Below are 14,049 nucleotides of genomic sequence, written 5' to 3'. Positions count from 1 at the left end.
AGCAGCTGGTATCCCGACTCTCAGGACCACTTACTTGACCACTCAGCCATTGCCCAAGGTTCACAGACTAGGACGTGACTACAATAACCCACAAACATGAACCATGAACAAATGAAAACAAAATTAAAATCCTTCAGGAAGTGGAAAAACATCTGCACCTTAAGTGCATAGAGTTGGCACAAATGTTCAATCTTGCTCCCCCGACCGTTGACTGAAGTAGTTCAAACCAATGCTGCATATTGCCGAAGAATGCCGCAAATTGCCAAAGTGATGTGTTCAAGATGGCGACCAGTCATTCTCTTGCACATGGGCGAGTGTAACCTCCGAGTAATTCATGGTCGAAGAGTGCGACCAGAAAACAATGTTTAATAACCCATTGATGCAAAATATAAGGCTTCAACTAAGAGTTCAACATTAAATTTGTTTTAGAAAGAGCGTAATAACACTAATAACCTACAGTAATACATTGTTACTTTTATGACCGTGCGAGTTGGCCGTGCGCGTAGAGGCGCGCGGCTGTGAGCTTGCATCCAGGAGATAGTAGGTTCGAATCCCACTATCGGCAGCCCTGAAGATGGTTTTCCGTGGTTTCCCATTTTCACACCAGGCAAATGCTGGGGCTGTACCTTAATTAAGGCCACGGCCGCTTCCTTCCAACTCCTAGGGCTTTCCTATCCCATCGTCGCCATAAGACCTATCTGTGTCGGTACGACGTAAAGCCCCTAGGAAAAAAGACACTTTTATGGGCCAGTTAAAATGCTTTACGAAGACTGCTGCAGTTGCGTACAGATAGGAAACGGAAATTCTGATTGGTTCCAAACCACTAAAGGACTGCAACAAGGCAGTACCCTTTCACCATTACTTTTTATCACTGTCATGGATGAAGTCATGAAAGAAATTAAGCAGAAGAACAATATGGACATCAATGCATTTGCATTTGCAGATGATGTAGTAATTTGGGGAAATACAGAGAAGGAAGTCCAAGAGAGGCTGAACACCTGGAATGAACATTTGAAAGCACACGGATTAACAATAAATAAATCGAAAACTGTTACTATGTCTGTCAACAGGCAGAAGAAGAAAAGAAAAATAATGCTGGAAGGTACACAGCTGGAAACAGTAGACCAATATAAATATCTTGGGTGCATCATTTCAAGTGATAACAGAATACAGCATGAGATTAACAACCGCATTCAAAAATCAGCTCAGTTTTACCATCAAGTTCGGAACCTCCTCTGGAAGGAACAAGTTCCCTTAAGATCAAAGCAGATTCTATTCCAATCATACTTCACCCCCATAATAACATATGGCCTAGAAACCTGCACAACAACCCAACAAGTGGACAGCAAACTACAAGCCGCAGAAATGAAGTTCCTACGAACTATGGTACAGAAGACAAAAAGGGACAGGGTAAGGAATGAAAGAATAAGGGAGCAAGCTGGTGTGTACCCATCCCTGAATGAAAAAGTGACAAGGGCCCGTTTGAAATGGTTTGGCCATGTCAAACGAATGGACGATGGAAGGACAGCAAAACAATGGCTACACACAGTCGTGGCCGGAAAACGACCGGTAGGAAGACCTAGGAAGAGGTGGCTGGACCAAGTGAAAGAGGACATAGGAACAAGAGTAATCAGCTGGGATGTCATCTTGAAAGAAGAGTGGTACATGGACAGACAGATGTGGAGAGTGCTCGTAAACCACACCCGGGCAACTGGAGTGGAAAACTGATGATGATGATGATGATGATTGTCTTTTTTTCACACTTCTTAATACTCTCCCGTCATCGTGAGAAATAGTAAATACAGCTTTCACTGTGGCCGTAAATACACAATGTAAACTGCATACACACTGCAAAAACAGTATGAAGTATTTTCATATCCCTGTTGGATAGTCCTTGTTTCCATATTCAATAATACGTTTTCTTGTTTAACACATTCTCATTCCTTGTCTTAAATGTACATTCCTTGTTCTGTTTGCAGCTGAGATTCTCAGGAATGAAGGCCACCTGACCGAGGTAGTCGCGCTCCAGCCTCTGATGGAACCGGTGGGAACTGCTCACCTCGGAGAACTGAGCGAAGTCTCCCCAATACAGGCAAGTATGATGAAAACAAAATGAAACTATTAAAAAATCTTGAGTTAATGTACGAGTTTACACGTGGTGTCCACTACCGACTGATGGCCTGCTTGTGAGATTTTATTATCAAGTCATTTGAGGTGTGGCTCATGGGTCTAGCAGAAGATGAAGCTACAGGAACATAGTGTATGTCTTTTGCTTTTGAGCTCAGTTTGTATTGAACACTGTCTCGTCTTGTTGCCAGAAATCGAGCTTAGTTTAAAGAATGAGCAGCATTTGAATTTGAAATTCCTGATGGGGAGAAAATGGAGGGGTAGGGGTATAATTCTATGTCATGCACACAAGTCTTACGACCGAATTTATAGACAGCACTTATATATAACTGTCCCTGATAAGTCAGGTGTCCTTTCGTATTACCTACTTAAGGGTCTCACCTTTTGCTATAAGTGGACCTCCCACACACTCATAAGTGATTCATTGATAGTCCAGCAAGATGGAGGATAATGATTTGCTAAATATGTTGCATTTTGTTCACAGAATGCTTTCCATGCACACAGAAGAGATAAAAATCCTGTTGACAATTTAAAGAAAGTTTCATTTTAGTAAACTGACAGTTATGAATATTCTTGTTCCTTTGGTTGGGAGAGTGAACATAACATATAGAGGACTCGCTATCTGACCATTAATAAATATATTCTTTTGAAATTTTGTGCCACCTCTTAATTTCAGGTTTTTATTATTATTATTATTATTATTATTATTATTATTATTATTATTATTATTATTATTACCATGTTTTTGTGGATCGCAGAGAGGTGAAAGAAGGTGCGGGCTGAGTGGGTCTATCTCTTATATCAAAGATTAACTTAAAACTTTAAATAAAGGTTACCGTATTTCACGGCATAATCGTCGCCACCGCGTAATCGTCGCATCCTTTATTTTCAATACAAAAATCGGACTTTAAACCTTTAATTACATAATCGTCGCACGTCCAAATTTTGTTCACTAATCTGGTTAAAAGGTAAATGGAACTGCAACGTAAGTTGCACATGAATGCGCAGTTTAAATACGTGTATGGTTTATGGGCAATTTGGCAACACAGTCACGTTTGCGACATGTTGCACAACGTATAAATAAATAATACCGGTATATGTACGACGCATGGCTTACCGGTAGACTATCGGCAGTTTGACAACGTGGTCGCGAGACAGTGTACTATTTATTCACCACCTACGTATTATGCTTACCGGTAGGCTATCGGCAGTTTGACAACGTGGTTGCGAGACAGTGTACTATTTATTCACCACCTACGTATTATGAGTTTCCATTTGAAATACGTAAGACTGTAAGTTATCGCTTATCGGCAACGTCGCCAGGAAATACCGGCTAGGTAGGTTGAATGGACCTCGAACCAGCCCTCAGATACAGGTAAAATTCCCTGACCCGGCCGTGAATTGAACCCGAGGCCTCCGTGTAAGAGGCAAGCACGCTACCCCTACACCATGGGGCCGGCTCCTGTGTTATTGCGCACGAAGTGAAATCCAAGACGATAACGCAGATTTCCACGGAATTATTCAGCCGAATTATTTACGATGTCTCAGTTGTCATCGCTAGACTCTTATCTTACTACTACGTCATAAGTGTCCGGGCATGGGATGAAAACTTTTATCCAAGCAGTCAAGATAATTATTATCCAATGCTATTAAAGTTTTATTTTATAAACTCGTCAGTAATGTAATGTAAAATCATCAATAACTGGGAAGAAATATTAACCTAATTACCGTATGTTTAAAAGAAATTGAAAAAAATGAATGTTTGTTACTGACGTCTCGGAATACAGTCAACAACTATACAGTAGATCTACACCGCGCTAGCTAGAGCTCCGGTTTGCGAGCTTTGCGCAAGCGCAGTAGTGTGTCGCAACCAACGAGCTAAACTGATAAATTGTTGCATGCTTCCTTGCTGCCTAACAGTATTGGCTGCTCTGGAATGGACAGATCACAGATGCATTTATTTATTTCAGATTTACGTGATTACTGTAGACATGTGTGCGTGAGAATTTAAGTTTTTAATTTGTGTTTTGGGTGTTTGCAGAAATAATTTGTTTTAATAGTGAACGATTACGGAAAGTCATTTATATTGCAAAACATTAACGTGTGAAGCATTTATAAGCGATTATGGGTAAATATAGAAACTATTCTGCGGGCTTCAAGCTAAGCGTAATTGCCTTCGCTGAACAGCACGGGAACAGAGCTGCAGAAAGAAAATTTTCTGTGAGTGAAAAGTTGGTGCGTGACTGGCGGAAAGTAAAAAACAAGCTAAAAAGCACAAACCCTTCTAGACGCGCGTTTAGAGGTCCTAAAACAGGGAAGTTTCCTATAATTGACGAAGAAGTGTTTAGGTACGTCAGTGAAATACGTAACAATGGCTGCAGTGTATCATATGAAATATTACAAATTAAGGGACAGGAGGTAGCGCGCAAACACAACATACCGGTAACTCAGTTTAAGGCGACTCGTGGGTAGATTAAGGGGTTCATGCGGCGACACAATCTGTCAGTGCGAAGGAGAACAACACTAAGCCAAAAGTTGCCTGCTGATTACACGGACAAGATTGTAAATTTTCACCGATTTGTCATACGTTTGCGCAAGGAAACTTCGTACTTGCTTTCTCAAATCGGTAATGCCGATCAGACTCCAATCTTTTTTTATATGCCTCGCAACAGCACTATTGCGCTAAAAGGATCACGGAGTGTATTAATGAAAACCAGCGGTAGTGAGAAGTTGCGATGCACGGCAATGCTAGCCATTACAGCTGACGGGAGAAAGTTGCCGCCTTACATCATTTTCAAGAGGAAAACGATGCCTAAGAATATACAGTTTCCCCGTGGAATTCATGTACGAGTGCAACCAAAGGGTTGGATGGACGTAGAACTCATGCTGGACTGGGTTAAAACTGTGTGGAATAGAAGACCTGGTGCACTACTAAAACAACCAGCTCTGCTTGTTTTAGATAGTTTCCGAGGTCACCTCGTGAACGAAGTGAAGCAAATTCTCACTACAAATAAGACACGACAGATAGTCATTCCTGGTGGCCTAACATCTGCTTTGCAGCCACTAGACGTATGTGTTAATAAACCCTTTAAAGACCACTTATGTCGATTTTACAATGAGTGGATGATGAGCGGCGATCAGCAATTGACGGCCGCCGGAAATATCAGGCGTCCACCCTTGGACTTGTTATGCTCGTGGGTGAAGAAGAGTTGGGATCTTATACCACCTGAACTAGTCTCCAAGAGCTTCAAAAGGACTGGGATTTCGAATGCACTAGACGGTTCCGAAGTTGACGCAGTGTGGCAGGGAGACGAAGAATCTGATACTGGTATTAACAGAGGCGAGGACGGCGCATCAGATAGCGAAACCTGCGATAGCGACACCGAAGATTTGGAATAAATTGCGTACCGGTAAGTCCGCATTTCACAACAAAGCGATAATTTTTTGCAAGTGTAATATTTTAACTTTAATACTCAAATTAATGACAAATTAACTTAATACGTTCATTTTTATTTTCAGGTTGGAAAAACGTTCGCCGAATTGTTGCGAAAAATTATGAGTTTTGTTTTAGACTATTTTAATTATTTTGATGTATAAACGTGAGTATTACGTGCATCTTAAATTTGTATCAAATACAATTTAGTTATAAATACATTTTTTGAGTAATACAAATACTGGTATTAAATATTCATCGTATAATGGTCGCACCCTACAATTTTTTTCGAAAATTTTGGTATAAAAAGTGCGACGATTATGCCGTGAAATACGGTATATTTTGTTTCAAATCACAAACTTACCAAACTTTTCACTTAGTGAAATAACAAGGTTACAGGTACAAATAGCAGTGCTGAGCTTCCAGCTCCAATTTACAAGTTTACAACATCGCGAATGTTGCGTTTAGTTAGAGAATCTCCCAATTCAAGAGCACTTTGCTCCAAAGGTTATAAATAAGGCCCCACTCAATATTATACAACAACCAGAAAGAGTTTGCAGTCTCTCCAAATTCAACAAAGGAGACTGTCTCCAAATTTCTTACAGCCTACTCAAGGCAACATTACCAAAAAAAGTCTTACAAATTCCTGGCTTCTCTAGGCCCAATCTACAATTTACAATATTATACACAGGGGTATCTATTACCCAAACTACTGGGCCTTCGTGGAAAGAACAACAGGTTGAATTACTGGCCCTAACACTTGCGCTCCTAGAAAATTAAGTAAAAAACCCTAATTGGGCTCGCAGCCCGATGATGCAGAGGTTAATCCCAAGCTACTGAGGTGACTGGAATGAAGGTTAATTTAATGCTATACAGAAAAGAGAAACAGTTACAAAATCGTAGTCACCTCAAGATAAATTGAAGGGGAACTCGAGAGAGCAATGCACTCTCTATCCCCGATTTACAGTTAAAGGCTTTTATGAAGTTTACATTAGAAAAGAACGATATTACATTTCAGAAATGAAAAGATTACATAGTTAAAGTTTATAACCTTCCCCTCGGATAAGTTGGCGGAGATAGCTACAGACACACACTCAGTAAGACGATGATCAATAAGACAATGTTGCTTGAAAAAGCCGCAGTTTATATACCTGAGGGGATGGGTCTGAAATTTTTATTGGCCGAATAAAAAGTTACAAGAAGCCTATTATTGGCTGAAAAATAATTACAGAAAATTAGTGATTGACCAGATTCAAAAGCTGGCGGAATGAGAAGGAAGTGTGCAAACCTTGAAATATAGAAATAAATGAAAGTTAGTTTAGTTGTGAAAACCTATAAACACAAAACTTCTTTAAATCACTAATTCTTCTACCTTGCACCAGAGTGCATTACCTCAGTTTTTTGTAATGACATCTATGGAAAAAAGTTCAAACTTCTTGACGTAAACCAAAACAAAAAAAAATAAATTCAGTCAGTTTAGGCAACTTCAAAATAACATTACTCAATAATTCAATGGTGACATCTTCTGGTCAATGTCCCAACTTCATGCATTACTTGTTTCATGTTATGTTTGTTAGACAGAGTTCCTTAAGGCGCTTCTTTTAAATGTGCGCGATTGAGGTGTACCTCCCGGTACAGACCTCTCCCCCCATCCTCCTGTTGGTGGGGGTGGTAGAATAACACCCACAATATCCCCTGCCCGTTGTAAGAGGTGACTAAAAGGGGCCCCAGGGGTTCTGAACTTTGGAGCGTGGGTTGGCGACCATGGGGCCCCTAGCTGAGCCCCGGCATTGCTTCCACTTACTTGTGCCAGGCTCCTCACTTTCATCTATCCTATCCGAACTCTCTTGGTCAACTCTCGTTCTTTTCCGACCCCGACGGTATTAGGTTCCCTAGGCCTAGGGAGTCTTTCATTTTCACGCCCTTTGTGGCCCTTGTGTTCCTTTGGCCGATACCTTCATTTTTGAAGTGTCGGATCCCTTCCATTTTTTTCTCTGATTAGTGTTATATACAGGATGGTTGTCTAGTTTTACTTCCTCTTAAAACAATAACCACCACCACCACCGCCACCACCACCACCACCACCACCACCGATATCTTGCTGAAAGTCTTTTTTCGAAAATTCATTTGGAGAACAAGATTTGAGGTCTTCTTGTCATCGTAGAAGTTTATGATATGCCGATTAAGTTTGACGGCAAGACCGGCCGCCGCTGCCGATACCCAGGCTAGTCTCCCGGACCCCCAAGTACCCTCAGTTACACCTCTCCTGCTACTATGAGAGGGGTAGTCGTGGTGATGGTCGCCGCAGATCAGATGTAGATGTGCAGTCCCCAGATGAGTTGGCGGTGGAGTTATTGCACTTCAGCCCTTGCCGGAAAGATGGACTCCGGGGCGCCGTTCAGGAGGAGGCTTCACTAGAGTGGAGTGGGCCCTTCCCCTGAAACATGTTATACAAAAAAAAGGTCTCAAGCAAGGAATTGCACTGTCACCATTATTTTTTACACTGACTGACAGAGCAAATGCAACACCAAGAGGGAGTGGTCAGAACTTTATGCCAATTGCAGGGTAGACTGACGTCACTGAGGTATGCTCATGATGTGAAATGCGCCGCTGTGCTGCGCACGTAGCGAACGATAAATGGGACACGGCGTTGGCGAATGGCCCACTTTGTACCGTGATTTCTCAGCCGACAGTCATTGTAGAACGTGTTGTCGTGTGCCACAGGACACGTGTATAGCTAAGAATGCCAGGCCGCCGTCAACGGAGGCATTTCCAGCAGACAGACAACTTTACGAGGGGTATGGTGATCGGGCTGAGAAGGGCAGGTTGGTCGCTTCGTCAAATCGCAGCTGATACCCATAGGGATGTGTCCACGGTGCAGCGCCTGTGGCGAAGATGGTTGGCGCAGGGACATGTGGCACGTGCGAGGGGTCCAGGCGCAGCCCGAGTGACGTCAGCACGCGAGGATCGGCGCATCCGCCGCCAAGCGGTGGCAGCCCCGCACGCCACGTCAACCGCCATTCTTCAGCATGTGCAAGACACCCTGGCTGTTCCAATATCGACCAGAACAATTTCCCGTCAATTGGTTGAAGGAGGCCTGCACTCCCGGCGTCCGCTCAGAAGACTACCATTGACTCCACAGCATAGACGTGCACGCCTGGCATGGTGCCGTGCTAGAGCGACTTGGATGAGGGAATGGCGGAACTTCGTGTTCTCCGATGAGTCGCGCTTCTGTTCTGTCAGTGATAGTCACTGCAGACGAGTGTGGCGTCGGCGTGGAGAAAGGTCAAATCCGGCAGTAACTGTGGAGCGCCCTACCGCTAGACAACGCGGCATCATGGTTTGGGGCGCTATTGCGTATGATTCCACGTCACCTCTAGTGCGTATTCAAGGCATGTTAAATGCCCACCGCTACGTGCAGCATGTGCTGCGGCTGGTGGCACTCCCGTATCTTCAGGGGCTGCCCAGTGCTCTGTTTCAGGAGGATAATGCCCGCCCACACACTGCTCGCATCTCCCAACAGGCTCTACGAGGTGTACAGATGCTTCCGTGGCCAGCGTACTCTCCGGATCTCTCACCAATCGAACACGTGTGGGATCTCATTGGACGCCGTTTGCAAACTGTCCCAGCCTCGTACGGACGACCAACTGTGGCAAATGGTTGACAGAGAATGGAGAACCATCCCTCAGGACACCATCCGCACTCTTATTGACTCTGTACCTCGACGTGTTTCTGCGTGCATCGCCGCTCGCGGTGGTCCTACATCCTACTGAGTCGATGCCGTGCGCATTGTGTAACCTGCATATTCGGTTTGAAATAAACATAAATTATTCGTCCGTGCCATCTCTGTTTTTTTCCCCAACTTTCATCCCTTTCGAACCACTCCTTCTTGGTGTTGCATTTGCTCTGTCAGTCAGTGTATATTGATGGATGAAATAATAAAACGTGTAAAACAGAGTATCAGTAGTGATGAAGTGAATGCTTCGGTGTTTGCAGTTGATGTGGTGATTTGGGAAAATGGAGAAAAGGAAGTACAAAGGAGACCGGACATTTGGATTGAAAATCTGAAGGAGTTTGTAATAGTAATTAATAAAAAGAAAACTGTAGTCATGCATTGTTGAAAAAAAAGAAAAAGAGAAGCCAAGTGAACATAGACGGAGAACGATTAGAGAATGTAGAACAGTTTACATATATGGGTAGCAGTGAACATTGGTTAAAAAGACAAGAAGGGATAGAATTAAAATTAAAATCAGAGAAGAGCTAAATATAGAACCGTTAGTACAGAACATTTAAAAAACCAAGACGTAGATTGTTCGGACAAGTAAAAAGAACGGGAAAGAAACGGGTAAAAAGAAGGGAATTGGAAAGAGAAGTTAAGGGAAAGAGACCAGTTGGAAGACCGAGAAGAAGGTGGATGGATCAGATTTGGAAGGACATTGGAGAAGCCGGATTGGATGTGGCGGAAGTAATTGAGCAGGAAAAGTGGAAGGACAGAGAGGAGTGGAGGAGGCTTGTTAACTACACCTCGGCGACTGGAATGGGACATTGATGATGATGATGATGGTGATGATGATGATGATGATGATGACTATTTTCAAATTTACTATAAATCCTGTACCGAATTGGGGGCAATGTGTCATGACCCTTTGGCCTGGCTTCCCATTGTACACTCTATAAGCTTGAGATTCAAACAGATCTCATTTCTTGGAGCCCTACCACAAGAATATTTTGCCTATCTAATTCATCTGTGAAGTTCTTGAGCTTTCCGGTTTTCAGTAAGGAGTTTATATTGTTCGTCACAATGTAGTTAATATGCTTATGTTTGATTGTATGTTTGGTTATATGTATGTATTTTTGAGTGTTCATATTCATTCTTGTCTTTTAGGTGACTACCCACCGAATCAATGTAGTCTTCTCCAACCTCAAGGGGTTGGGCGGTGTAATTCTTTTAGTAAAAGACTTTTCCATACCTGACTATCAAAGGTTATCAACCTTAAGTAGAGCAAGCTCCGATTACAACTACGGTTGTTAGCCGCAGAGGATATTTATTCAGCCGCCACTAACATGTGAAACAGACGCTGTTGGGGTACTGCCACTAACATGTGGAACCGTCATGCCCTTTATTGCCTCGAGATGTTTATTTTCTGGCTGTAATAATAATAATTTACAATCTGAAATAAACTCCATACCTGTATTGAAGGATGTCATAGGAATTGAAAAACAAGGGAATGAAATAATAGCTCTTTCACGAGAAGCTTTCCATGGTGACTATCGCGTAGTGCTAGCAAGGATGAAAGTGGGAAAATGGAAAGGATAATGAAGACAAGAAGACTGTATAACATGAGGGAGAGATGTAACAATAGCCACAATTTTTGTGTTGTGCAGGTGTGCAGTCTGGAGGAGGCAGGCACGCTCATCGTGTGGACGTTGCTGCAGAGCTTCGAACAGAGATCGGCTCTGGTGCAGCAAGACCTTGGACTGGCTCACTGGGGCCGAGTGAGGCTCGTACGCACCACAACAATCTGCCTCTCCGACTCTGTCAGTGTGTAAGTGGTGCTCACGTACTAATTTTGTTTGTTTTAGTTTGACGATCAAAATTTACTACTGTGTTATCTGGTTGCTGATTTTCTAAAGAATTCTGTAACCTTTTTTTGTCTCATAGGGGAGTCTATGTTTTGCTGAACACAATTTTATAGAACTTTGGTGATGTTATCGTTCTCAGTGCAGTTTTATTTAGTGTAATTAAATATCACACGAGATATGCTCAGTTTTTGGTTGTGAAACCACTTTATCATCACTGAGTCTATTCCTTACAGCACCCAATTCCCAGTCAGTTCGCTTAACGACTACACAGTTGTACACAACACATGGGAGCAATTTACAAGTACAGATATCAACAAGTCCTCACACTGAGTAATCACTACGTATCGACTCGCCGATCAATATAGACTGAGCACAAATGTTCGATTACAAAAAAATGATCACAAAGTCTACAAAATTCCTAAGTTTTCACACTTACTTGGATAATGAAACATCACTGCAAGTTTCCAGCAGTCTCCATGTGCATCAGAAAGATTGTCAAATATATTAATATTACAGAGTTTTCTACAGTTTTTGACTGAGCAGATTTTGAGGTTATACAAACTTACAATACAAGAAATCATATGTTACCTGTATTTAGCATTTAATAAAATATAATTAAGAAATATTAAACATAATAATTGAAAGTTTTAGGAGAGTTAAGTTAGGTGTACGACGGTGTGCAATCTTGTTGTAACCACACATGAAATGCTGTCAGTTGTGCACACTGTTTTATGAGCTTGAGTGTTTTAACATTAGCAATCTATGAAATTAAATTATGGTGTCCTTCCAAGAACCTTATTTTTTTATATACCCATCATACGCACACATTAATAAACTGCCGTCTTGTACAAAACGCTGCTATGAAGAAGAAGAAGAAGAAGAAAGGAGAAGGAAAATAATAATAATAAGACTGCAACTTTTGCATGTCAACCAATTACCAACACAACAAAATCACAACATGAATTCACATACTTGATTAACGGCTTGCACTCACAACTCTCGCTAAAACAACTCTCCTCAACTCCCAACACTGTCTCTTTATATACGTTGTTATTATTATTACTTATATATTAGAGAATATGACACATGTTTTCTCGTAATTTCGAGAGTCTCCAATAGCCTATTTACAATGAGTGGAATACTGGACTATTACTGTTTGTTGCACAACATTGCATTGGATTTATACATCATCATCATCATCATCATCATCATTATCATCCTATCATCCTAAACCATCTCCAGTTTCTTGGGTGTGATATATGAGCCTTGTCCTTGTACCATTCCTCCTCCACCAACTTGTCCCAATCATGACCTGTCAGCAGTACATCATTCTTAACTAAATCTATCCATTTCCTTCATGGCCTTCCCATAGGTCATCTACCTTCTACTTTTCTGTCAAATTCCTTCCTTCCAGTTCTGTTAACTGGCATCCTTTTCATGTGACCAAACCACTTCAGTCTTGGTATCTGAATCTTATTGAGGAGAGAATCGTCTATTCCTACTTCTTCTCTAATTTTCTCATTCGTAATCTTGTCTTTCCTGGTTTTGTGGATCATAGTGCGTTGGAATTTCATTTCAGCTACCTAGAGTTTGGAATTATCTCTTTTGGTCAGTGTTGGGGTTTCGAGACTGTATGTAAGAATTCGTGTATAATAGGACTTGTATAATGTCATTTTTGTTTTCATGGGTATTTGCTCATCCCACAGCAGGTGTCTTACTTGGTGGTAAAATTGTGTTGCCTTATTGGTTCGATTGTTCACCTCATATTTTGCTAGGTTGTCATTTGATAGAACGCTACTGAAGTATTTGAAAACTGGAACGCTGTCCAGTTGGACTCCAGTGATACTGATAATAATAAATTATATGCTATTAATTTTTACATGAAATAAACTCTTATTAATATACATACAGCAGACGTATCATGACATAACCTCACATTTTTTGTTACGACCACGATTGATACCAAATAAAGTCCGTACATAACTACGTAAATAATAATAATAATAATAATAATAATAATAATAATAATCAAGCTTGATATTTTGATATTTACCCATGGGTTAGAGAATCGTTTCCAAGTTATACTAGTCCATTACACTTGCATCAATCTACACGGGTACTTATCTGGAAACTCAGTCCATCAATCCGTTATCACCTTCGGACTGTTGTCGCAGATTGCTATCGCTTGTTTACCTAATCTTAAATGATATCAAAGAAGTAGGAAATTTACCGAGCATTTCCCGTTATAAATTATTCCGGTCTCTAATTCCTCTTCCTATAAATGATTATTTGTATTCCAACTTCATCTTTCTTACTTATAAAGGCTCCACTCGTCTACACCATCTCTCCAATGACAGCTTGGAACACTCTGTTTAGTTGAGCACTCCCAAGTCTTCCTAACCCAAAGTTTGTGTAACAATTTCATAAGACTACTCTTTTGTCGGGAAACAACCAGAACAAACCGTGGTGCTTTCCTTTCAAGTAGCCCTGGTGTGGGTCCGATACTCTCTTTCTGTCTCCTGCAGATCCTTTCTACCCTCATAATGAGATCTGGAGCTTTTATTTACATCATTTTTTTGATTACCCCAGTGAAGATCTTCCATATGTTATCTCACAAGTTACTTTCACCCCATCAACACAGTAATTAAAACTGAGAGAACTTTTGCTCGTGGTAAAACATAAACCCAGATTTTTCAACCTGTTTAACCGTAATACCTTTGCCCGCTGGCCATGTCACAACATTGTCGATGTCCACGTCAAGCTGAACGGCCTCAAATTATCCGCTTTATGTTCATCACCCTTATTTTATAAGCGTGGGTTGGAAAGGTTTTTGTATTTGTTCTCTCGTGTTTTACACAGCTTTTAATACTCACCTCTTGTTTTTAGATATTGTAGACAGAGCTTTC

General features: G+C 41.4%; 1 protein-coding gene across 1 annotated transcript in view; it reads left to right on the top strand.

The window, feature by feature from the left end:
* Nucleotides 1-14,049, top strand: part of LOC136884171 (cytoplasmic dynein 2 intermediate chain 1) — a 278,007-nt gene that overhangs the window by 183,257 nt on the left and 80,701 nt on the right. The window contains exons 11-12 of the mRNA XM_067156209.2: nt 1,980-2,092; nt 10,946-11,106. Of these exons, the coding sequence (XP_067012310.2) occupies nt 1,980-2,092; nt 10,946-11,106 (274 nt within the window). The remainder of the gene's footprint in view (nt 1-1,979; nt 2,093-10,945; nt 11,107-14,049) is intronic.

The sequence above is a fragment of the Anabrus simplex genome, chromosome 12, assembly GCF_040414725.1.
Source record: "Anabrus simplex isolate iqAnaSimp1 chromosome 12, ASM4041472v1, whole genome shotgun sequence".
Lineage (NCBI taxonomy): Eukaryota > Metazoa > Arthropoda > Insecta > Orthoptera > Tettigoniidae > Anabrus > Anabrus simplex.
The sequence above is the reverse complement of the archived record's forward strand: the minus strand, read 5'-3'. Positions and strand labels throughout refer to the sequence as shown.